Genomic DNA, 26,056 nt, shown 5'->3' on the forward strand with positions numbered 1-26,056 from the left:
CTGCCTGGTGAGTCAGAAGGATCCGCCATGATTTCTCTTAGATTAGTGTGAGACTAAAATGGAGCCTCCATGTGGAATGGCAGTCTACCTCCAAATATCAGCTGTGGGAATCAACACACTAGGGAAGCTGCCCTCAATCCCCGCTTGTGAGCTGGTTGGGGGACATCTGGTTAGGATCAGGATACTGAATTAGATGGGATCTTTGCTCTAACCCAACAAAAACCCTACTAACCTTTATCAAGAAAGAGGTCCTTATCCAAATGGGTGGCATTTTCTATTTTAATTCTAACAACACAGGAAGATTCCTCTTAAATACCTGTCATCAAAAATACTTACACAGGGTTTTTTTTTTTAAAAAAGCATTAATATTTCTTGTCTTCTTTCTGGGTCTCAAAGGGCACAAGACAAAACTTCCCCATTCTCATAGTAGAAACAAGTCTTTAAATATCATTCATTTCTGCCTTGTATTCCTAGAATAGAAAAATAATGAAAAGTGGGCTAATGCTGACCCGAAAATATCATGGGGGGGGGGGGGATGCACTAAAGACCAGACTTCCAGACGACGCCCACAAGCCACAGTTCTATGGCAAATAGCCCATGCGCTCCAATTCCACCGATCTAGTCCCCCCAAACTTGACAGTCTCCTAATTCTCAACCCTCTCAAGGATTATAAACCAGTGTTCACAGCTGGCTGCCATCCAAGCGGACTATAAGTCAATCAGAACAAATCCAGACAGGCACCGGGGGGGGGGGGGGGAAGCTCCCATCTCATCGACAACCGCATTCATCCACCACCATGTCTTCGTAATGCCGCAGCACCACGTTGTCGTCATTATCGTAATACAAAATGGAGATCGGCGAGAGGCGGACTGGGACACAGCAAGGCTGAGGGGTCCCTTCGGGGTCGAGGGAGTGGACCATGGTTTGCAAGATGGCATGGTTGGTGCTGTTGAGTTCCTCGGTCAAGGGGAAGGGGCACTCCCCAAGACAGTAGTTAGCCATGTACCCCTGTGGGGCAATGATCCAGTTTTCCCAGCCGATGTCGCTGAAACTGATGTACAGCCGGCGTGGTTTGCAAATATTGCTGAGGCCAACTGGCACATAATGGGAGCTTCGTTTTGTCCTGGTGCCTTTGCACTGCTTTGGGGAGAGGGAGATCACCAACAGGGACGTGTCCACAAAGGAATCCAGGCTAGAGCAAAGCCCGTCTGCCCGGGGCGCAGCAATTTCCAGGATCAAGCCTAGGTTTTTGCCAGCGTTTCGCCAATCCTTCGCCACCTCTGTCAGGTTAAAGAGGAAAGACTTGTGCAAGTGCATGAAGGATTGTTCCACAAGCAGCTTGCGGCTGTAAGAGTGGGTCGACATGCCCCGCAAGGCTATCTGGGAAGCCCTGTAGAGGCTCAGCTCAAAGGGGGGCTCTGATCCAGGAACGTGGTAGGAATTTTGGCCAAATTTAATCTGCAGCTGAGCCATTGTCAGTTCTTCCGTTTCCTCCAGGGCAGAGAAGTTGAAATACAGCCGCTTCTGGAGACACAACCAACTCTGGGGCTCCTCTCTGTGAATGAAGCCACCTGAAAGGAAAAGAGAAAAGACCAGCACAGGTGGACACAGGAATGACCAAAGCTCTTTTTTGAGTTTGAACTCAAAAGCCAAACATCTGCTTGTTCAGAGGCTTAGGGTGGGCAGCAGGCTAGGGAAATTGATACTGTTTCACATGGTCATTGAGCCTGTCCCTTAACCTAACATAAAAAACACATTCAACCATCCAATAGCAGAGAATGGAGGTTGGGGTGAAGGTTCAGATATTCAACCTTAAAGTTAGTGAGATAGCAATTGCAGGACAGGAGCAGTCTGATTCACAAAACTGCATAACTGTCACTTTACAGTTTGAAGATAACCAATTCAATGATAAATATGCTACCTTTCCACAAAGGAGCTCAGAACAGCACAGGTGAGTCTTCCCTGAACTTGTCATCATCGCAACGACCCTGTGAGGTAGACTGGGCTGAGACGGAGAGATTGACTCAAGGTCAGCAATGAGTTTCCTAGCTGAGTCTAATTTTGAACCCAGGGCTGTTCCCACCCCACACTCTAACCACTACAACATACTATCTATCCAATCAGTTGTAATGAGCCTAATAAAGCTGCCAGATATTATATGATACTTTATGAAAGAAGAATTTGTTCATCTTTTAAATATTTAATTTAGTTACTACTCCAGAAAAACACCTGAACTAGCTTGCAACAAAAACATGGAACAAAAACATATAATTTGCTGTATGGTAAGTCTATAAAAATACAATATTTTAATCAGTAAAATTGATTGGTTTAAAACAAAGCAGTGCAAAAAAAAATCCCCACCATTAAAAACAGTTTAGTTGGCTGCCTGCTAGTAAAATTAGCTGAATGATTTAAGACCTTCAGCAAGGAGCAATTCAAAAAATTCAGGAGCAGTCAAATAAAATTAACTGAAGCACACTTAGCAAGTGAAAAGCACCAGGCCTGAATGGGCAGAATGGGCCACTGCAGAGGCAACCTGGTCTCCGGTCACCACCGTTTTCTTAGCCACCTTGGTGGCCCTTATGAGAGCAAAAAGGCAAGATAAAATCTGGTAAAATAAGAAAAATAATAAGAAAAATATTTGGGTTGGAAATTATTTGGGGGAGGGGTATCTCCCCTGGTCCTTTGCCCCCTCAGGACTAGTGCCAAAGAAGATGTTCCGTCTGTAGGGCCCTAATGCAAGTACATCAGACCTCAAGAATTTTACATGTAAACCACTTTGTTCCGTACTCTGAACCACACTGGATTACTTGGAGCAATGATGGGCTAGTTTTCTGCATGCAGGGAATGGTCGATGAAGCTGCCTTATACTGAGTGAGTCACAGGGGGCCAACCAGCCCCTAGCAGAAGGTGGTCTTTTCTCACCACCTGTCTTCTGCTCTTGTTCCCGGGTCCTTCTGTATTGCTGATCAGGTGCTCCATCTCTGAGCTATGGACCCGACTCAAGGATTTAACAGTGTGGGTAGCCACAGGGAATAATAGTTCAGCCAGCGCATCGCTAACGTTCAACTTGTTCTTAGAAGCCCAGCAGTAAGAAGTGTTCCATCTGGGTCAGTTGGCAACCTTATGGATGTGTATTCCACAGGGCTTCAGACAGATGTGAAGAGGTGATAATGGCGGTGTCATTTGCATCTGGCTCGGGACGCATTCAGCTAATTCAAGGGAAAGAAGAAAGGAAGATCCCCCTCCCCCAAGCTTACACTGGAGAGAAAAATGTGTGCATTTCCTCTTAAAATGACGTTGTAAAGTTTGCACCTCTAATGGCCCAAACATTCCACAAAAGGTGTGGGGGGGGGGCATACTAAAATGGTCTGTCCATGAAGCCTCGTAGTTCCTTTTGGATTCTAAAATGTTTGGGGGGGGGGGGTTAGAATTCCAAAAGCATGCTCTGTTGCGGTGGTGGAGGAAGCTTGGAATGTGAAGCTCCTTCAAGCTATTGACAAGCTTGCTCCTCACCAACCTTTCCCACCCTTGTGGTGGAAACAAGCCCCCTGGCTCATCACAGAGCTGGGTGATCTAAAGAAGGACCGAAGATGCCTAGAAAGATGCTGGCGGAAAACTGAATCTCACCGAGCATGCTATAGAGCCCATTAGAAGACCTATGAAACGGCAAAGAAGCCTTCTCTGCAGGGCTTTTTTCCACCTGGAACGCGGTGGAACAGAGTTCCGGCACCTCTTGAAAATGGTCACATGGCTGGTGGCCCCGTCCCTGATCTCCAGAGGGGAGTTTAGATTGCCCTCCGTGCCGGCAATCTAAACTCCCCTCTGTCTGGAGATCAGGGGGCGGGACCACCAGCCATGTGACCATTTTCAAGAGGTGCTGGAACTCCGTTCCACCGCGTTCCAGCTGAAAAAAAAGCCCTGCTTCTCTGCAACCATTGCTTCAGCTGGTTCACATCCGTCCCAGTTGTTTAAGGTGTCTCGGCAGCTTTTGACTCCAAAATCTGAATCTCCACTGGCTCAAGAACAATTATTTATTGTTTTGCTGATAAAATAACACAAATATGCTCTGATCCAGATACCAGCTGTAATACAGTGAGGCGGAAGTAACGCTTAACACACCGTCCACTGATGTGCAGGCTTCATGCCAAGGATGGAAGTAAATGTGCCTCTTTGAGTTGAGGGCGATTGCACAGGTGGCCCTATGTAAGCTGTGGATGGAGTACCACTGGCTGAGATAGCTGGCAGAGCCCAGGGCTTCTCCAAATGTGTATCTATTTCCCCCTCAAGTGTCGCTGATCTCAGTGGGATCTAGCATTAATATTTTTACTGAGGCAGGGACGAGACTGAAGTTGGTTCCCACTTCCTTATCTGCAGTTCTGGTTCTGTGATCCTATATAACACCCCCACTTCCTACGGTAAATTTGCCAACCTCCAGGTGGGCAATCAAAACAAAAAACACCATGACTGCCTTACTACTATAGTTCTTAAAGACACAATGACAGCAGATTGTACAAAGCTGGCCTCTCTTTCCCTGACTGAGTGTCCTTTCACAAACATGCTCAGTTCAGGTTCCACACAGGTTATATTTCTCTCATAAACACTTCAACATATTCAGGCAGCACACAGCTAGCCTGCTTTCTTCACTCCCCCCATGTAGTACACTGTTCGTAATGTGCCCGTCTCTGATTTTGTAATCTAATTTTATTGCTTTGGTTTTTAACTGCGTGATCGCCCTTGAGACTCAGTGAGTCTTAATCGTGTGATCAACCTTGAGTCTCAGTGAGAAAAGTGGGCTACAAAGGAAGTAAAACAACAAGAGGAGTATGAAGGCCATGAATACCAGCAACTTCTATTCAGAGGTAGATTGCCTCTGAACAGGGAGGTTCTACTTAGCCACCCCAGCCAATTGCCGTCAGTAGACCTCTCATTCATTAATTGCCTTTCTGAGGCATCGAAGACTGGATTTGATGCTACTTCATGTGGCAGAGAATTCCATACATTCTATCATAGTGATGCCGGGAAATACCAGCTCAGTGAAATTTAATGAAGGCAAACAAACAAACCAAAACAGCTGAACAAGAAAGCTCTTTCCTCAAATGCTCCGGCAACAAGCTGTGTGCGCGAAGGCTGCTCCTGGATTTCAAGAGGGGAGGAGAGCTTAACAGAGATTCCTTGGCCAGAAAAAGCGCCCTTTGTCATTCATCCCCTATTTCCTCCTATCAGCCCTAGAGGAAGATGGAAGACAGTCTGGTGTAGTGAATAGAGGGGTTGGAAGGCTCTGGGTTCAAATTCCAACCCAGTCACAAAAGTTTGTCTGTGGGCCTTGGGTCAGTCGCTTTCTCAGCCTAATCTATATCACAGGGTCGTTGTTAGTTTAAATGGAGTGGTGGTGGTTCACCACCTTGAGTTGCCTGGAGGAAGCACAGGATTAAAATGTGGGACAAAGGCGAAGAGACAAAAATAAGATCTTTTTCATCCTCCCCTCCTCAAATCCTGTTTTCCTCAACCACCTCTACCCCACTTGGAGGAATTAATTTCTCACCACCGTTGGGAGTGGGGTGCTTGGTTGACTGCACTCCCCAAATTGCTGAAAAGGCCCCAAGAGCTCCATCTCCAAATCATAACAGACTGAAATCCACCTTTAAACGCATCTTGCAAACTCACATGGCGGGGGGGGGGAGCAGGCAAAGAGGCTTTACCGAGGTTTATCATTTGCTCTCCAGCTACAGCTAAGTGTAAGCGCGGGGCAGGGAGGAAAAATTGGTCTTCCATTTGTTCTAGGGTTGCCAGCTCCAAGTTGGAAAATTCCTGGAGATCAGAGGGGGTGAAACCTGGAGACAGCTGGAGAAAGTGGAGTTTGAGGAGGGAAAGGAACTTGGCATGGCATAATTCCATAGAGTCCACCCCCAAAAGTAGCCATTTTCTCCAGGTGATCTCGGTGGCCTGGAGACCAGTTGTAATTCCAGGAGATCTCCAGCCACTACCTGGAGGCTGGCAACCCAAATTTGTTCCCAATTTGCTGCCCCCCTCCCTCTGCTTTCAGTGTATGGAGCTCCATGTCTGTTTTGCCATATAAATTTAGATTATCAATTGCAGTCCTGAACAGGACACAGGGACTCAATCCCCAAAAAACAAACACCGACCCACCCACGTTCTCAGGCTCTCTTCCATTCCCAAGTCCTTAAACATACCTTGATCAGGGAAAACTCGGATGATATTTCCAGGAACGCCGAATTCTTCCACCCAGCAGGCATCCTTGTGTTTCTTATCTCTTGCTGAAAGGAGGGTTCTCTTGTGAAACATCTTCCACAGCAAGGGAGGCACCGGGGCAGGAGATCTGGGACTTGGCTTGATCCTCAGCCCCAAGGATTTCAAAAGCAAACTTTCCTGGACTTTTAAATCCATCCCTGCAACCAGCAGGACCCAAAGTAGCCCAACTTCTACGTTAATCAGAAGGTGCAAAAGCCCCATTTTAGACTGGGGGTGCATCAGTCGGGGTTATGGGAATTCTACAGACATATAAAGCTTAGCCAAGCAACTGCTCACACGCTTGGGAAGGGCCAGCAGAGAAGAGTTTGTTTCCTCTTCTCCTTTTAAAAAGAGAAATCAAAGGAGAAGCGGGTGATGATTGGGTGAGGGGGGTGCTCTCAATTAGCCATGAAGAGCCTCTAGGGGAGGGCAGGGTAATCCCTAAAGTGAGGGGGTGTATCCAGTTAACCCTTTCTCACCCAGACCAGTGGCAATTCCCAAACGATACTAGAAGAAAGCTCAAGATGCCATTAAAGGCTCCAGTGAGCTGCCTGTTCTCTGATTCGCTACTCCAGTGTTGTTCCATCCCGTCCCTTGATGATTTTGTGTTTGGTTTAGCATCCTTACAGTCAGACTCGGGGCAGGGGAGGGGGGCATTCGGTTGAACACGCATCATTCCAGTCACTCCCACCACAGAAATGGAGCAGACACCGGCCCACAAAGGAGGGTGCCGGCTGTACTTCTGCATGAATCCCTGCTCTGCAGTTGGGAGGCATACCTAGATCAGCAACTTGTGCAGGACAGAGGGCAGGTAATCTTGCACTCTTACATGCTATAGTCCACAACAGGGAGTTTTTCTGGGAAAAGAGGTGGTGGAAGTCAGTGGGTTGCCAGCACAGGGGGCAACTCTTGGCGGAAGGTGGTGCCCTTGGTATCACATGTGTGCACGCATGCTCCCAGGGCCAATGATGTCACTTTGGGTCAGCTGGAACAAGGGGGGAATTTTTAAAAGTTTAAATCACCCTCGGGCGAAAATGGCCACATGGCTGGTGGCCCCGCCCCCTGATCTCCAGGCAGATGCATGCATCTGACTAAGAGAACTGTGATTCTTGAAAGCTTATGCTACAATAAAGTTGGTTAGTCTTAAAGGTGCTACTGGACTCTTTTTGATTCTGTGTTCAGAGACAGTCTTCAAGGCCACCCCCTCAAGGCTGGGCAATCCAGATGAGTTGCCTCTCTCATCCCATTGGCCCCTCCAACTCTATGCCCTCTTTTATTTTCCAACCTGGGGAGCTACAGGCAAATCCTGGTTTTCTGTGTCCCCCCCCCCTCCACTCCCGACAGCATACTGGAGAGCCATGCATGAGAAGTCCAGAAGTGTGGAACTGAATTTTTAATTTGGATGCAAAGTATTTACATTGGTCAGCAAGCTAAAATTTTAGTAAATGGCTTATTGACAGAGAAAATAGAAATAGCTGAAGGGACTCCAATATCTCCACTATTATTTATTATTGTTTTGCAAGTATGGTCTGCGAAAATCAGGCAAGATGAAATAATAGTTGGAATAAAAGAGGGTAAATAATGTAAAATGAAAAACTATGCAGATGATGTTGTAACATTGGTAACAAAACCAAATGTTTCCCTGAAATATGTAACGGAGCAGATATCAAGATTTGGACAATACTCTGGATATAAATTGCATCAAATAACAAAAATAATTTTATTATCAACTATCAGATATCAACTACCCGTTATTACCAGGAAACCAGTTAAATATTTGGGAATAAATGTAATAGGACAAAATGATAATCTATATAAAGATAATTATTAAAAAGTTTGGACAAGTATTATTGAAGATTTGCAAAGATGGGAAAAATAAAAAATCTCATGTCTAGGGAGGATCTCTGCTGTTAAAATGAGTATGTTACCAAAACTGAATTTTGTGTTTCAAATGCTCCCAATCTATATAGATGAAGAGAGTCTTAAAAAGTGGCAGAAAAGGATAAATGACTTTGTATGGAATGGAAGAAAACCAAGAGTAAGATTTAAAATGTTACAAGATGAAAAAAGCCGAGATGGACTGGCGGTGCCAAATGTTAAACTGTATCGATTGGATTATAAATCCAAACAGTGGACAAAAAAAATTGGAGACAATTGATACCAAGGAAAGAATTCATAATTATTTATGGATTAAGAAATCATTAAAAACCATTCAAAGACAGGATGGCCCACATAATGTGAGAGATGATTTATTAAAAATATGGTTTCCATGTAGAAATAGATTACGCTCAATTTCGCCACTGACGTCACCAATAGATGAAAAAAAATGGCTGTAAATATGATCTGGTCCAATGTGGGAGCCTGCTAGCACAAAATGGTGGTCTGGGGTTCAGAAAGCAGCCAGCCATTCTGGTGGGCCAGAAGCAAAGCAGGCTGGGAGTGGCGGGAAGATGCTCTCTGCTGGCAGGCTGCAGAAGTGGGAAAATGGCAGGCTGTGAAAAATGGCACATTCCCGCCCCCCAAAATTCACTTATGTGTTGTGGGGGCTGAGCAGGGAAGTGAAGATCTGGATGGATAGTAGTGCAATGGGAAAGTCAACTCACTGAAAAAGGCAAATTCTGAGGTAGAAATTGTTGAAAAGGGCCCTGGAAAGGCCCTGTATCAGTTGAAGGTGAGGAGGCAGCTGGAATCTTCTGGTTGCCCTTCGTTGGCGAAGGAGCTGGGAAAGGTACAGAAAACAGCAACCAAGATGATGCATGAGCTGGAACACCTTTTATGAAGAGGAAGGCTGTGAATCTTTTGAGTGGAGGGGGCTTATGAAATTATGCCTGGCTCGAACTTTTCCTGCCTGACTAGGGTTTCCAACTCTGGGTTGGGAAATTCTTGGGGATTTGGGGAGATGCCTCAGTGGGGTATAGCGCCATGGAGTCCCGCCTCCAGGACAGCCATTTTCTCCAGAGACCCACTGTAATCCCAAGAGATCTCCAAGTTCCAGCTGTAGACTGGCAACCCTAATTCCCTCTCCCAAAATTCCTGAACTCAGGCTCACCCAACAAGGTCCAGGAAAGCCCAGAAGATTCAAGACAGCCAATACAAAATTGTTCATACACTAGACATCGACTTGTGGAACTCACTGCCACATGAATGAACTGATGATCTTTTGGTTGGCTTAAAAGGTGATCAGGTAAATCCACGGGAAGGTAAAGTCCACCCACAAATATTAGCCATGATGGCTAAACTGCCTCCATGCTCAGAGGCAGTGCACCTTAACACTAAATATACAATGGATCTACTTTTTTCATGGTGCTTGCTACATCTCTGCAGCAACGACAGAAAGCTGGGCCCCTCTTTAACCTACAAGGGCTCTTGTACTAAGTCCCCTCAACTCAAATAAAGTATAGCTAACCCATCCTACTTAACAACTTAGTGGTAGACCTCTTCCTTTGCATGGGGTTGGCCAGACTCAACTCCAATATCGAGCCCCTGAATAGTACAATTCTTGGTAAGACAGCTTTGCAATATATGGGGGGAACTGCACTCTGAATGTGGCCAGCTGTTGTTATTCCACCCTTCCTTGGGGAAATTCAATGCATTGCTTTCAAAGAAGCAAGCATCCTCCATGAACGAATATCCACACACTTTCCTCTTTCATGCACCCCATCCCACAGTGGATACTTCCATACTGCAATCATTCCCTCGAATACATGTTCTCATCAATCTTAAGGACAATAAACGTGTTCCCTTTTCTAAACTGTAGCAAAAGAATCTTGAACCAGATGTAATTTTATGCAGGCCCCCACAGCAGTGGTTAAAACACAAAAACCAGCATGCCATGTCAGCTCTTTCAAGTTTAATGAGAATTCCTCCACACATCAGCCAGCATTTAGATAAAATAAATTTATTAAACTTCTCCACTCTTTGTTCAACTAAACATCCACTGGAAACGTAAATAGGTGCAAAACGATGTTAAAAATGGGTTAAAAGAGGAACAGATCTGTTGCAGCTCAAAAACTGTTGAATTGGTACCATTCATACACTCAGAGGAACAGGCAAAATCTGTGTCAACTGGACATTTTTCATGCTTTTTTTTTGAAAAAAATGCTTTTCATGTTTAGTGGTGAAGCCAGAAAAAGCCATTAATACTTTGTATACTGTAATACTGCCGCAGCTTCTGTTTGGAACAATTTTGCACAGAAGTCCAGACAATTTCTGCCTGCTCTATGTAGAGTTATGACCAAAGTGCAAGATTTTCTGGCCATTTCCTCTCAGCAAATCAGAGTTATGATAGACATCTGCAGATGATGAAGAATCTGATATAACTCCTGAAACTGGTGCAATTTTAAACAAACATTTTTTTAAAGAGACATTTGTTATTCTATGATCTTCATTTCCTGTTGGAGAGAAACCCCCGTACAGTTCAGACATATTTAAAAAAACACAAATTTCTCTGTATTTTCCAAACCACACAAAGAACCAGTAACTTTGGTCCTTTTTTGCAAAACATTTCATTGAGGGACCCAGAAAAGTTATCAAGATTCACCCTGGGACGAATCTCAGCTGTCATTACGGAAAGGGGGAAAAAACTACAACAGTCACTCCTTCCAACTGACTGTTTAAAATACTTTAATTCAGTGAAAAGGTGGACACAACTGGACAGATTCTTAAAGAATGACCATCACAACTCATTCAAAATGAGTGGCTGGCCAAGGGAATTACCGTTAACCCTTGCCACTGTTGCCTGGATCACCATGAATGGTGAAATCTGTGAACAGCAGGAAGTGCCATATTTGCTGCAAAATTTAACCCCATAATGATTACGACAGTGGCGTGGTGGGAGAAAACCCAGGCTAGAGGCTTGCATCACGTGATGGGACCGCAAATAAAACTGCTAGTCACGAATCCATGAGTGGGGACGGTCTCCAATACACGGATTCCTGGCAGAGAGGGCCACAGCCATTGCGACTAAAGGAGGCCTCTGCAACCGAGGCAGCACTCACTTCTTTAGTGAGCAGACTTAAACAATTATCAATTCGTTGACCGAAGTTCAAGACGCCAGTCCTAAAACTAAAAAGCAGCAAGCTCTCATAGACCGGATTCTTAGACATGTGCGGCCAAGGCGTGACTCCTGATCCTCCGTGTACTAAAATCATGCAGAAGAAATGATGCAGAAATTGTCTAACTTGCATTAATTTAGGCAGCTCACAGAAGGCCACGTCACACACGGGCCGTTTCCGCACTGCTCACCTTCATCTGGAATGCTGCGGAACGTCATGAAAAAACCGCGGAAGATAGCATCTTCCCGTGCGGGTTTTGTGCGATGTCGCATGAGAAGACACTATCTTCCGTGGTTTTTTCGCGACGTTCTGCAGCGTTCCGGATGAAGGTGAGTAGTGTGGAAACAGCCGATATGATCTTGGTTTATGCAGAGCTTTGCTTCCCCACCTTGGCCGGGGTGGAGGAACAAGAGCTTGGAAAGCGGCTTTGGAACTCGGGGCAAAGCAGGAGAGAGAAGCATGCTGGGGGGGGGAACAAGCCCAGAGAGGTCGCCATGGCCCAGGCAGGTTTTGCCTCCAGGCTGATGAACTACAGAGCAGGCAAAATGTGCCACACGGCAGAGACCCCCCATCGCCATTTCCCACCTGTGAATGTTAAAGCTCTACCCATCTATAGGTCAGGAATTGGAGGAAGTGTTCTTTTACTTGAAAACGCCTCTCCTCCCACCTTCTGTTCCCTGTTGATATCTCAAGGTGCATCAGCACCTTCAGGAACAACACCCCCTCCCCCACCCCCAGCAGCTTACAAACTTCCAAGGAAGCCCCAAGTCAGCAGGCCATCTTTACCATCATCCCCACTGAAAAAGTCAGTCCCAGGAAAGATGCCCTGACCCGAGTGCAAAATACACTCCTCTATGCTACCGCCAGACCCACCGGCCCTTCCTATTCTGCCCCCAGTCCAACAAAATCCTACTGCTCATAGAGCAGCTCTCGCCTCGGGACTGCTTTGCAGCCCCTAGAACCAAGTTTTTCTACAAAGAGTTTGGTCCCAAAGGGAGGAAAGCGTGGCCGTATGCCTTCCAGATTGTTCGCAGCCAAGGGCTCTTGCTGGTAGGGCTCCACGACGCTTTGGTGCTGGAGGGAGAGAACCCAAATCTCCTTTTCCACCTCCCCTTCTATTCACTTCCTTTTAACAGCACTCCTAAATTTGGTCCCCATCTATACCCAAAGGTAGGGCCAGCCCTGACCTGGGCAGCAGGAATGCACTCTCTTGCTCTCTCTCTCTATCTGCCTACGTGACTTACCAGAAAAAAATATAAAAGTAATAACTGTGTCACCGCTTGATTTTGCTGGCTGGGAGGAGAATCCAGCAGTTTTTAAACCTGGCAGATATAAATCTGTGGCCTAAGAAAGTCTGGCAAGCTAACGCTTCAGACTTCAAGCAAGCCACCAAGAGATCGAATTGCCCCATCTGGGTTCCTTCCCATTTCACGATTGTTTGGAGCTAATGGAAGGAGCAAAAAACCAGGCTGGCTTGGACCCCGAAGGTACATCTGCTTTCAAACTATCTGCTTAAACTATCTGCTTTTTAAACTTTTAAAGATCTGCTTTTAAACTACAGCCAGCCAGATGTTTCCAGCAAGCAAAAAGGCAGGACAGGAAGGTACCTGTCCTCTCCAGCACTGCAGAAAGGCTCATCCGCCCATGGAGGTTCCATAGGGATCGCCTGCCTGTCTGAGCCTTCGCGGTGCCAAACGATCCAAAGGTCAGGTGGAATGTGTGGTGTACCTTTTTTGTTCCACAATAGTTGAGCACAAGTATTTACAGTCCACAGACAAAATTCGTATCAGTAGATTTCCTCCATTGTTCCCCCCTCACCCCAACACAATCTGCTCATCTTTAACAGCTGAAACACAGGCATGCTTTTCCAAGCCAATTTCCTGAGCAAACACGGCTGCCTCCCTGGATGGTTGCCCTCCCCTAGCCCGTAATTCAAGGCTCATCCATTCACATGTATTCCAAAGAACCGGAGGGGGCGGGGGGGGGACACACACAGCCTGAGGCAAGAAACTCCCTCTCCAAACAGACTGGGGCAAAAGATATATCCCAAAAAACCCCAAAGGGGCAGAGAGAGAGAGAGAGAGAAGTTCCAGAAGGCATTCCAGGATTTTCATCTTCAGCCATGGCAAACTGGGCCAAAACTTCATTGATTCTCCACTGCAATTGGCTTCCTGGAGTGATGACTGCCCCTCCCTCTCATTTCTGTCAGCCAATCAGGGCTCCAGAGGTGACGGCCGAGAGGAAACCGCTCTGCCATCTTGTGCCCGTCCTTAACCAAAGGATCCATGGGAGGGGCAGGGCCAGTCTTCGCAATTTTGTCCTGTGCCGGGGAGGAGAGGGACAATGGACACCCGTGTGGAGGCACTCTCTTTCCACTGTATATAAAATACACCCTGTTCCAACCTGACCAGTGCAAAGAAAGGGTCACCCGACAGCCCTCTCCAGCCCGTTGCGTGCCGTTGATGGAACCCCAGCTGAGCGTGCAATGGTAACTCCCCCACTCGGGGTCGAATGCATGGGGGGCCCTCCAGTTTAAATGTGGGGCAGCACCACCTCGCAGGCTCTCCAAACCGGCCGGGGTTTGAGCGAAGGAGATGGGGCTGCAGAGCTGGGCAGGCCGTTCCCCAGGTTCACCACGTCCCCGCTTAAAGGTGCTTGTGCTTCACAATCCCGTTCATTAGGGGTTTCCTGCAAAGGACGAGAGCGGCAGATTAATGAAAAAGGACTTTTGACAAAAGAGGAAAGGGCAGGGCAGCGGAGGGGGTGAAAAGCCAGACAGGCTTGGACTAGCAAGATTGGAGGGTAAAAAAAAGCTGCTCAAAACAAAGGATTGCCACGTGTGAGAATGTGTGCAAAAAGACAAGGTCATGTTTTGCCTGCAGAAAATCTCAGCGGCCGATCTCCAGTGGCAAAGGAGAAACCGTGCCCCTCGCAGCCCAAGTCCTTGACAGGTTATGGGTTCTGCTTGGTGTAATGCAGCCTCATAAAACTGCAATGTATGTGTGGAGGGTGGGGGGAGGTTATAGCTCAGCACCTGGAGCCGCAGAACGTCCCAGGATCCAACCCTGGCTTCTCAAGCATCAAGAGATGAGAGAGGCATGGGGGAGCAGACAAGACCGAATTTGATGGACCTGGGATGCTGGCAGAGAGTCTATGGAAAGGCATCCCCGCTGGCTCAGCAGTGGTACCTCGGTTTGGCCTGCAGGGGGCTCAGCTGCTGTCCCCTTCAAGGATAGTCTCAGGGAGGCTTCTCTTTGCTGGAGAGCCTGGGTCAGAACGACGAAGGCTGGTCTAGCCAGACCAGGGGTCCGCTGACTCGGAATCAGGCACCGTCACCACTTCGTAAGGGGGAAAAGACAATGTACTGCAGAAGCAGCCCTTCTGCTCCTTGTGAGATGGGCAGTAGTGATCCAATGGTTAGAGTCAATGCTTTGTAGACAGAGGGGGCTGCTGTGTTGAACCCCTGGGGCTTCCGTTTCAAGATCTCTGCAGGGCTTAGAAGAGGCCTTTCCCTGCTCAAGAGCACCCTTTTGTGCCAGGTGGCTCAGATTCTACCCTAGGTGGCTTCCAACGGGGCAGGGAAGGGCTTCTCCACCACAGCCAACAAACTTGGGATGAAGTAGCTTCTTGTGTCATTTGCTCCTGCCAGCTCTACACTACCTTTCTTTCCCAGAGCTGGAGTTGTGCAGCTTTCCGTCTTTCTTCTGGAGGGCTGCTGCTTTCCTCCCAGCATCGATGTCGTATTCTCGCACGTCGTTCACCTCCTGGACCTGCCCCATCAAGACCCTTGCCACAAAGAGGATGATGTACTGAGGGAGAGAGGGGAGCGACCATGTCAACCTCAGTACCAGAACCCAGGGATCACCCTGCCAGTCTGACTGGCAGTCGATTCAGGACAGGCAAAAGGAAGAACTGCTTCACAGAACACTTAGTTGACCTGAGGAACTCACTGCCACAAGATCTGGTGATGGCCGCTGGGCTAAACACAACCTAAAAGCAAAGCTGTGCAATCTGACTTTGTCAGATTGCACAGGGAAGCCATTGAAATTCATAAGCATAAGCACAATTTCAACAGGAAAGAAGAGACTTTAAGAATGAATAGAGCATGGTTTCCAGTCCTGAAAAACACCAGGCTAACAAAATACTCTACATCCTACAATAGCCCTGCAGAGAAGATTAGCATATCAAGCACCAATCCATATGCAAAAGAACGTCCTCAGGATACAGTGAAGCCTCCCTCCATTAGCATTCCACACCCTGGGAAACTCTTACAGGATGACTCAGCTCAACCCCACCCCTCCTGAGTAGATATAAATTACCTGCTAACATCTTCTTCTCCACACATTGGCACTGAGAGATCTCTGTCTTTTGGTGCTACACCTCTGAAGATGCCAGTCACAGCTCTGGCGAAACGTCAGGAACTACAATGCCAAGACCATGGCTATACAGCCTGGAAAATCCAGTTCTCCGGCTGGGAAAACCAGTGACAATATAAAGCTAGGTCTCTTGCAGGCTATCAGCTGTGAGATTTGAATGGGCCTGCTGAATTCAGAGGCTAAACATCGTTGAATGTCAAAGAGTGGGGGAACAGTCAGAAAAAGAGGGCTTTTGACTCTGGGCCCTGCATGTGGGCTTCTCTGTAAAATCTGAGTGGTCCTTGATTGGGCTACAAGGCCCAATCACGTAAATAAATAAATCACGTAAATAAATACTTTTGGGGCAGCAAAATATAGTGCTAATAAAGAGGTAGGAACAGCCTGATAGCATTTCAGCAGCTTTGGTATTGGTGAGGAATTACGTTTTTGAAGGCTGTTCTACGGGAAACTTTCCCTGCAAGTTGAAAGCTAGCACAGCAGGCTTGATCATAATTTCTCTCTCTCTCTCTAGTGTGTACTAGCTTTCTGTTATTTGGAAGTTTTACACTTAAACAATTTCAGGTGGGTAGCCGTGTTGGCCTGAAGCAGAAGAGCAAAATTTCAGCCCAGTTGCACCCTCAGAGACCAACTAGATTCCCCGGATATGGGATCAAAAGATCATACCCTGGAAATCTAATTGGTCTCTAAGGTGCAACTGGACTCAGATCTTGCTCTACTGTGACAATTCTGCACCATTCAAAGACTGTGTTGTGCGTATACAGGCAAGCTAGTTAACACTGTTGTGAACAAGCGAATTTTTCAATGGAGGGATCTCGTTTGAAAATCGAGAATGCCTAGCCTTTAGGCACAAGAAACTGAGGATAAACTCAACCCCATCAATCATCATCCAATTATGTTACACAACCATGCAAAACCAGCAAATTTGCTACTCACACGGCTGCTCCTTCACAGAGCACCCAACAGCCTTCTGAAGCATTTGGAACTCATCAGCTCCAGTTACTGGCCTCACGGCACTGCTCACTACTCACCATAAACCAATAGAGATTCATCAGCGTTAGGACGAACAGCAAAGCGTTGAAGAAGAAGTAAAAAGGGATGTTGGGGACGGAACGGAGGCTGGAATGGCAGGTGGCGTAGAGCACCTTGAGGGGGAACCAGTAGAGGCGGAACCAGAACCTGTGGGGAGAAAAGAGGGGAGGGGTTTGTTAGAAACCGTCAATGCGACAGTTGTCAATGTGACATCAAGCTCCGCTCGCGTGTGTAGGGGTGGCGCTACCCTAGTGCAAAACGGCTGCGGGAGATGATTGGCACAATGTTTTACACCTTGGTGCCAGGGAGCTGTCTCTTTCTCTCTCTCTCTCCTGTCCTGAGTCAGTAACTGGCTGCTCAGACTCCTAGGAGACTCTGGAGAAAGCAGGAGATCTCTGCTTACTAAGGCTTTTCAGCCTGAAAGAGAGGGGGAGTTCGCCCAGGTGACACAATTATACAGTGCTAGAGACAGTGAATCAAAACAGGGCAAAGTTAAAGGTACTTTTTATTTTAAGAAATTAGGAGGGTTAACACAAAAGCTGGTGTGACCCAGCCAAGGTTTGCAAGCACATAAAACAATAAATCCTCACTAAATCTAATCAAGGCTTACTTAACTAAGAGCCAAGCTACTAGAGACGAATTACACGAGGAGGAGCACGTGAAGGAAGTTGCAGTGTTAGCTGGGAAGCTGAGTTTTAAAAGAGATCGGAAGGCTTTGTCAGTTTCCTCTCTCTACAGAGCAGGGAGATCTGCTCAGAGGGTTTCTTAATTTCCTCTTTGCCTCCCCAAGGCTCTGTCAGTTTCACCTCCCCTTCTAGGAGGCAAAGAGGAAATTAACAAACCCTCTGAGCAGGGATCTTCCCTGGCTCTGTAAAGAGCGGAAATTGACAAAGTTTTCCGATCCCTTTTAAAACTCAGCTTCCCGGCTAACATTGCGACTCCCTTCACGTGCTCCTCCTCGTGTAATTCGTCTCTTGTAGCTTAGCTCTGAGTCACTTGGACTGGCTAGCTAATAACTCTACAGCTGAGCCTCCCCAATAAAGAGCCAGAGGGCTGGCTGATAATGCAGTGCTGGAAGAAGGAAGCTGATGCAGTTGGTAGAACCTTCCAGACAACAGTGTTCAAAATAAAGTGATGGTCCAGCAACAACAAGGAGAGCTGCCCCCATGGCTGGAAACAGTCATGTCTTAAAGCAGATCCAACCAATCAGGGCATAACACCAATTAACAGTGGTTACCCTGAGGAAATTATGAAAAGAGATGAGACATACAAGCACACGGGCCTTGCCAAGGTCACACAGGTGCGGACAATTTGCTGCTGAAACTCTTCTCAAGCATGTGAGGCTGATTTTACTCATGAGTCAGCTCTTAAAGCAAACCTGTCATGACCACATGTTTTCTCAGGCTCAGCTACCCCATTCTGACACACGGTTACAGAGGTGGAAAGAGGCCAGGGCTTAAAAGCAGCAGCGCAAACTGGCATGGCCAAGATATGGGCAGGAAGGGGGCTATGGCTCAGCGGCATGCAGAAGGCCCCCAAGTTCAGTTCCTGGTAACTCCAGGTAAAATGATCACAGGGAACAGGTGCTCGGAAGAGACCAGACATCTCAGCAACTCTGCCAGTCGGAGAAGACAATATGGTGCAAGGTGGACCAACCATCTGGCTCTGCCTAGCAATGCTTCTGTTGTGACATGAGGCAGGAACAGACACACCTGGGGAGGAGGATATTTGACACACATGATGATGATGATGAAAGATGGGGCTGATGACACTATGTCTGCACGCAGCCTGGAACTAAGACTTCCTCTGTTGGACTTCACAGCTCAGCATCAGAGCATCTCCATCTTCCTGATGCAGTACCACCTTCCTCTTGGGTGACAGGCGAGCCAGGCCTGTGGGATCCAGAATCCCCACTCTGGATTGGCTACTGGATTTGGGAGCAGGTGGGACTGGTTTCTCAAAAGGGATGCCCTTCCTCTGACTGGGTGCGTGGGATCGCTCATCTGCCAGGACTGGCGGGAGATGGTTGCCCCTCCACTCATTCAGCCGACGTCAAGATGCTGTAAGTTCCTTTTCATTAGCAACCCTTTCCTACCCCTTCATTTCCTTAGCCTGCATCCCAATCCCTGCTATTTCATTTAGAGTTGTTATCTTTTGATTAATAAGACTGCAACAACTGCATGCTTTGCATGCCCAACCTACTCTCTTTGTAACAGCTGTATCCCTGAGTCAGCTGTTTGAAACCAGGAAAAATGTGCCCAATGAAGTGAGGCTCCAGTGCCAACAAAGACTGTTGATTGATTGACTGACTGACTGATTAGATTTCTAGCCCTCCCTCCCTGCAAGCAGGCTCAGAGAAAATCATAACATCTCAATCACATAAATACAAGAATATAAATACATAAGTGCATAAAACAGGAAGAGGCAGTGCACGCATCCTTCCAAACTCCAATACTGTAGGAAACTACTTTACTGCAGAGAGAGAGCGCTTCCCTAGGGACTGGGCGAGGAAGGACTGTGACATGGCTAAACCTTTCTCCATGACAAGCTTTGCTTCGGGTTCCTCTATCTGTAGCAGGCTCTCCTTGTCCAGAGAGTTCCCAATTGGCATAAGCAAGGCTGCCCACCAATAGGAGCACGGGAGGAAAATCCATGTTTAAAACCCATCAGTTAAAAAAAAATAATAACTTGATTGCATTTAACTTTCACTAGGCATTAAAAATATTTCCCAAAGTCTCTCGGAGACTTTAAAAAAATCATTTATTTCAGATAATGAACTCATACACAGAAAGTGTAACTATATCATGTGTGTGTTATGTGCTGTCAAGTCGCCTCCGACCTATGGCGACCCTACAAATGAAAGACCTCCAACACGTCCTATCAACAGACTTGCTCAGATCTTGCAAACTGGAAGACGTGGCTTCTTTTACTGAGTCCAGCCATCTCATTTGGGGGCTTCCTTTTTTCCTACTGCCTTCTACTCTTCCTAGCATTATTGACTTTTCCAGAGAATCTTGTCTAGCAACAGCAACAGCAACAACAAAGTTTATTAGCCAGAGGCCATCACATTCTTGAAATCAATTCATTATATCATATAATCATCCAACTATATCATATAATTATCCAAATCGTATCTCTACAGTCAGGTGCTACTTCAATCATCAATAATTATCTGGATCATGTATTAATCTATGCACAACATCTAAATCCTATATGAGAGAATCATCATGAATAAACTACTATCCATTCATCTCGGAGACTTTGAAGGAAGGGAGGTGTGCCTGAAGTGTAATGCTGCCCATTCATTGGGCAATTCTTTCTATCCCTGGGTTGTACATTTCCATTATTAAACTGCAAATGTTAAATTTATTTTTCTGGGGCATTTAGCCTGAGCAAAGACTCTTGAGGCAGCAAATAAAAAAATCTCATCACAACTATAGTTCTATTGACCAAAAGGAAAAGAAAAAAATCATACACGCCGTAGGGGACCAACTGCTACAACACTTCCTGCTCAAGAGCTGTCTATTTGTGCAGAGAACCCTTTGATTCCAAATGTGTTTCTCGTAACAATAATTCATGATGTTTCCAACGCCTATTTTGGGGGGAGGGTCAAAGAACTAAGCACCGTTCTTTAATTTTTAAAATCATTTTAATTAACATTGAAAACGATGACTCAGAAGACAATTGACAATAAACAGCAATACAAAATAGCAAACATATTCATTATAAAAAGAATGCACAGTTACACCAACCCACTTTTAGCCGCAATGCTCAGGGTCCAGAATTCCAAAAAGGATGGCCAGTTTCTGAAGGAAGATAGTCTCTCATCTCTCACTTGGGAGCCAGTTTGGTGTAGTGGTTAAGAGTGCAGGACTCTAATCTGGAGAACCGGGTTTGATTCCCCACTCCTCCACTTGCAGCCAGCTGGGTGACCTTGGATCAGTCACAGCTCTCTCAGAGTTCTCTCAGCCCCACCCACTTCACAGGGTGTTTTGTTGTGGGGATAATAATAACATACTTTGTAAACCGCTCTGAGCGGGTGTTAAGTCATCCTGAAGGGCGGTATATAAATCAAATGCTGTTGTTGTTGTTGTTGTACCATTTCTGGGGTTTTCAGGGGGAGGGGAGGTAATCGAGCTATTTACCACGCTTTGTGAATCTATCTTTAACGCTCTTTCCAACTATGAGCAATGAACATCTTTGCTATTTAACCACAGTCAAAAACCATGTTTCTCCTGAGCGTGGGAACACAATTCCCTGAAAGACCTAATAAAATAACTTACAGTTCTTCAGGAATTTGGAAAATTCAGTTTCAGCTTCCTTTCTATTACTACTTGACTCCAAACATTTTTGACTGGAGGACACAACCTTCAGAGTTACCTTCAAAGTTAGCAGCGGGCCTTTGATGTGGTTTATACTGAGAGAATGAGTGAGCACGAGTGGACCACGGTCATCCCGTAAGCTTCCAAGAAGAGAAAGGGTTTTTGAGGCCTCACCCAACACTCTAACCACTAGGGACCCAACACCCCTACAGAGCAATGGTCAGTCATGGGATGCTGGGAGGGGAGAGGGAACAAACTCACCAGCTGACGCTGAAGGAGATGCAACCGATGGTTGAGATGAAGTCGTTCAAGGAGTGATAGACCCCCCCGCGGTACTTGAAATAAACATTGAGCTTGGTGAATTCCAGTTGCACGTCGTTGATGTCATGGAGGAAGAGCACGAGGATGCCCACGTTGTGGTACCTGCCAAGCAGGAAGAAGAGAAGCAGAGGCCCAGGTGGATGTGCCCGAGATGCAGAACCGGGAAGCCCCCCACTCCACCCCCAATCTCATTCCACCAGCAACTCGCCAGGCAAGCTAAGATTAGCAACCCCACCACAGGCAGCATAGACCAGATGCAGCCTTACAGGGCTGTCTTACGGATTATACGTTTAAGGGCAAACATTATGAATTAAGTTGTAAGCATTGGTCTATCTGAAGGAGTGGGCATTCTGGGAACAGGGCAGAAGTGATGGGTCAAAATACACTCATGAATTGCATGCACAGAAGATACTAGGGACAATTCCCAGAGTCTCGAGTTGAAGGATGTATTGGGTAGGAAGGGGCCCTTTCTCTGCCTGTCACCCGGGAGAACTTCCACTAGAAAGTCCAGACAGTCTTGAGCAAGGTGGACTGAGGGTCAGACTCTGCATAAGGCAGTTCTGTGTGTACCCTCTGTACCATCTTCACAACACTCTACCGGCTTCTGAAATCCTACAGCAAGATAACCTGATAACCCCACGTTTCTCCTCCTAGAAATCCGCTCTAGCCTTTTAGGTACCAGTTGAAGAAGTTTTTACTTTCCCAAGCCCTCTGAAAAGCATTCTCCCTGCCCTGTCTTGCTACTTCTTCAGCTTAACAAAAAATACGTACAGCACTGCCCTGGTTCCCATCTCCTGAGCTTTCAGCTACTATATTGCTGGTTTGTAAATTACTGCTTATTTAAAAAAAATATTTCGCTGCCTTCTCTTTCACTGCCAGTTTTATAAATGATCTTTATCTGATTTTTTTTCATGTCGCTGGTCCATTTTGTTTTAATGGATGTCATAAGCAGCCTTGGAAGTATTCCCTCCATTCCCGCAAATGAGCACCGGACGTCAACATATTAAAAACAGAAATGTGATTTGCAGCGAATGGCCTGAGAGCATGGAAGGCCCAGGAAAAGGTGAAATCTAAGCAGCGTGGAAGCTGTAAGAGCGGCCCCCAATGGACCAGAAATAAGAATAAATTCATTTAAAAAACAATGTGCTTAATTCATGCTATTCTGGGTGATGGAGAAAAACTGAATCCTTGCCCCTTGAGAATTGTTCTTCACGTAAATTCCCTTGCCACGGTGCTCCCCTTCTTGACTGTGGCCATTTTCATGCTGCTTACCAGCTATGAAACATTGCACTGAGCTCCCGGAACGACAGTGTCTTCCTGGCGCGATTTCGCAAGAGAACAGCAGTTCTCGCGCGAAATTGCGCCAAGAAGACGCTGTCGTTCCGGGAGCTCGGCACGATGTTCCATGGCTGGTAAGCAGCGTGAAAACAGCTCGTGTGCACTCTGTGAAATGGGAACGGCAGCGATGACTTTTTGCTGAGGCTCTCTCTTCTAAACCAGTGTCAGAGTTTTTACCCCCCCTCCCAACCCCCGACTTCCAGGTCAAAAACGCAGCCAGTCATCTTAAATTAATAAACAATGTCCTTCCCATCAGAGATCAGCTGTCACCAACGGGAGGCAACCAGACAGCCTCCCTCTCACTCAGCTCCAGAAGAGAAGCTCCTCTTTGCAGGAACATTCTATAAGTGTCCTTTGCATTTTTAAAAAATTATCATGAGACACCTTGGTAGCCAGTTTTGAAATAGCCAGTGCTGGCAACGCTCATCTCTAAGGCCCTCTGCCTTTTATCTCAGCCAGATCAAAGAACTGTGGTGCTCAGGGCAGCTGCAAGTCACATTTGGCATCGCACCCCTGACCTCTCTGTGTCAGGATGTTTGTGAACATTCCGTGGCACCACAGCAGCTTGGGGAAAGGCTAGGGGGGGAGCAGAGGTGACAGTCAGGAGGTGGGCAAGTGAACAAGGACTCACCTGAAGACATAAGAGAGCGCAATCAGTACGAAGGTAACCACGTGGTGGATAAGCATCACCACCGAGTCCTTACGCCAGGCATCCATGTAGAGGGAGGCATAGATCGAGTGGCAATAGAAACTGCACTGCATCAGGTAGGCCACAGCGATGTCTGTCGGTACTTCCATGCCCTTCCTCCAATCTGGGAGGAAAGAAAGATGACAAAACGAGGTCAGCCCTGCATTAATGGAGATCCAACTCACCCCACCCCTGCTTCAGCCCCCAACGACTTCCTTGGTCAAGAAGGGGAAAGTCGACTTAGTTCACCTAGAACTAGGCAGATCAGGAGAAGAAGGCAGGAAGGGTTACATCAGTGCTTAGTTCTTGTGGCCCCTTCTTACATGCCCAGGGTAAGGCCAATCACCACTTTGGGGTCAGGAAGCAATTTTCTCCAGGCCAGTTTGGCCAGGGATTCTGGAGGGTTTTTGCCATCTTCAGGGCATGGAGCAGGGGTCACTGGGGGTGTGAGGGAAGGCGGTTGTGAATTTCCTTCATTGTGCAGGGGGTTGGACTAGATGACCCTGAAGATCCTGTCCAACTCTATGAGAAGCGCAAATGGCGTTCCACAACAGAGGCCTCCTGAGCAGGCATTCCATACCATGACCACTAGGGGGCACTTTTGTTTTTTATAAAGTACAGCCCCGCCCCCCTTGGAACGTGGGGTGGGGACATATGAAGCTGCCTTCTATTGAGCCAGACCATTGGTCCATTGAGGTCAGTATAGTCTCCCTTGACTGGCAGCAGCTTGCCGGTCTTTACACTTCAAAAACTAACAAGAGGCAGCTCCAGGAAATCAGAAAGCAAATTAGAACAGGGTGTCAGCCCACCCAGCCAGAGCGACAACCATCAATTACCTGCAGTGTCTTAAAGTGAAACCCTCATGTATAATTTATAAAGTGTCAAGTGCGTACATAATCATCATACAGAGCCAAAACACACGTTAAGAAATACCTAGGTTCAGCACGTGTTCTCTTACCTCAAGGTTTGCCGGGATCTGTAGGCGTCCTGGAAGCTTAAAGTTTAGCATTTACAGAGCAGCAGAAAGGGGAAGGGAAATACAGGCGCCTGTATTTCCCTCTCTGCTGCTCTGTAAATGCTAAACTTTAAGCTTCCAGGACGCCTACAGATCCCAGCAAACCTTGAGGTAAGAGAACACGTGCTGAACCTAGGTATTTCTTAACGTGTGTTTTGGCTCACAGTCATCAATCTTTCTGCAAAACTCTTATCAGTCACTACATACTGACCCAACAATGTTCCTAAGAACGTTCAATAAATAGGGTAGATGTAAAATAAATAAATATAGTAATAAAACATAAATAATAAATAAGTCAAGAAATATACACTCTTACATTATATACACAATAATTACATACTCCGGCCACAGTGCAAATATATTTAATCTATTTTTTAGAGTCTAATAAAGGTTCTCCGTCCAATTAAGGTGTCCTTTTCTTCTGCAGAAACACGAGGATGCTGTTTAAAGTGACAGGAACCGTTGATGACGCGCGGTCTAATGATTCCCAAGAGTGGAAACTAATTGTCCTTCTGCTTTTTCTGTTCTTACTCCAGGGCCGTTTCCACACGGCTTACCTTGTTCCGGAAAACAGCGAAATCTCACGCGAAATCTCACGAGAAGACGCTGTTATCGCGTCTTCTCGCGCGATTTCATGTGAGATTTCGCTGTTTTCTGGAACAAGGTAAGCCGTGTGGAAACGGCCCAGGTTGGACCATCACAAGAAGAGGGGGCACAGCCCCCCCCCCCAGCCTGACGAGACGCTAGCAATTTAACTTGTTTTGTGATATAAAACTTTATCAAGGGCATGATAATAATCCAAACTCCAAATTACATCGAGGGATTTTCAACACAGGCAACCGGAGTGAGCCTTCATAACATCATTATACAACCACATTGTGTAATTATTGACAATATTTAATGTCAGTAGGGATTGATATGAATTTTGCAGAATGGCTGATGACTGTATCATGATTATGTTAGCACTTGACACGAGTGTTTCACTTTAAGACACTGCAGGTAACTGAGTGTTGTTGCTCCGCCCTGCTCCAATTTACGGTCTTTTCACATCACCTACATGCATGAGCCATTTTAAAGCAGGAGATGCCGGGGATTGAACTCGGGACCTTCTGCATGCCACGGCCCCTCCCAGGAGGATCAACAGATCAAAAGTAAAGCATTTCCAAAAGCAAGATGATTATTACGGCCACAACGAAAGGCTTCAACAGCACTGATTAATTTTTAATTTTCAACATACTCAGCGCCCGCAACTAATGCCCAACTCCTTGCTGGTTATTTCTATAAGGTAAAGATAGTCCCCTGTGCAAGCACCAAGTCATTACTGGGTAAGTAACCATGGAGGGATGTCGCATCATGACGTTTTCTTGGCAGACTTTTGGGGGGGGGGTTACAGGGTGGTTTGCCATTGCCTTCCATCTACACTTTACCCCCAGGAAACTGGGTACTCATTTTACCGACCTCGGAAGGATGGAAGGCTGAGTCAACCTTGAGCTGGCTACCTGAACCTGGCTTCTGCCAGGATCGAACTCAGGTCGTGAGCAGAGCTTGGGCTGCAGTACTGCAGCTTACCACTCTGCGTCATGGGGGGTCTTCTGGTTATTTCTATACAAACACAGAATTTGCAAGATTAAAAGGACTGCTTAAAAGGGCAAGGGCAAAAC

General features: G+C 46.6%; 2 protein-coding genes across 2 annotated transcripts in view; both read right to left on the minus strand.

Annotated features, from left to right (window-relative positions):
• Window positions 1-768: 768 nt before the first annotated feature.
• GDF1 (growth differentiation factor 1) lies at window positions 769-6,474 on the minus strand. The gene is made up of 2 exons (XM_054979683.1): window positions 6,195-6,474; window positions 769-1,571 (listed from the first exon to the last, which is right to left on the minus strand). Exons 1-2 carry the CDS (start codon window positions 6,472-6,474, stop codon window positions 769-771), a joined length of 1,083 nt encoding a protein of 360 aa, XP_054835658.1.
• Window positions 6,475-13,641: 7,167 nt separating this feature from the next.
• CERS1 (ceramide synthase 1) overlaps window positions 13,642-26,056 on the minus strand; it is a 32,231-nt gene continuing 19,816 nt past the window's right edge. The window contains exons 3-7 of the mRNA XM_054981552.1: window positions 23,324-23,504; window positions 21,295-21,456; window positions 16,711-16,858; window positions 14,967-15,115; window positions 13,642-13,994 (exon numbers count right to left, since the gene is read on the minus strand). Coding sequence (XP_054837527.1) covers window positions 13,952-13,994; window positions 14,967-15,115; window positions 16,711-16,858; window positions 21,295-21,456; window positions 23,324-23,504 — 683 coding nt within the window. The 3' untranslated portion in view covers window positions 13,642-13,951. The remainder of the gene's footprint in view (window positions 13,995-14,966; window positions 15,116-16,710; window positions 16,859-21,294; window positions 21,457-23,323; window positions 23,505-26,056) is intronic.

The sequence above is a fragment of the Eublepharis macularius genome, chromosome 5 (assembly GCF_028583425.1).
Source record: "Eublepharis macularius isolate TG4126 chromosome 5, MPM_Emac_v1.0, whole genome shotgun sequence".
Lineage (NCBI taxonomy): Eukaryota > Metazoa > Chordata > Lepidosauria > Squamata > Eublepharidae > Eublepharis > Eublepharis macularius.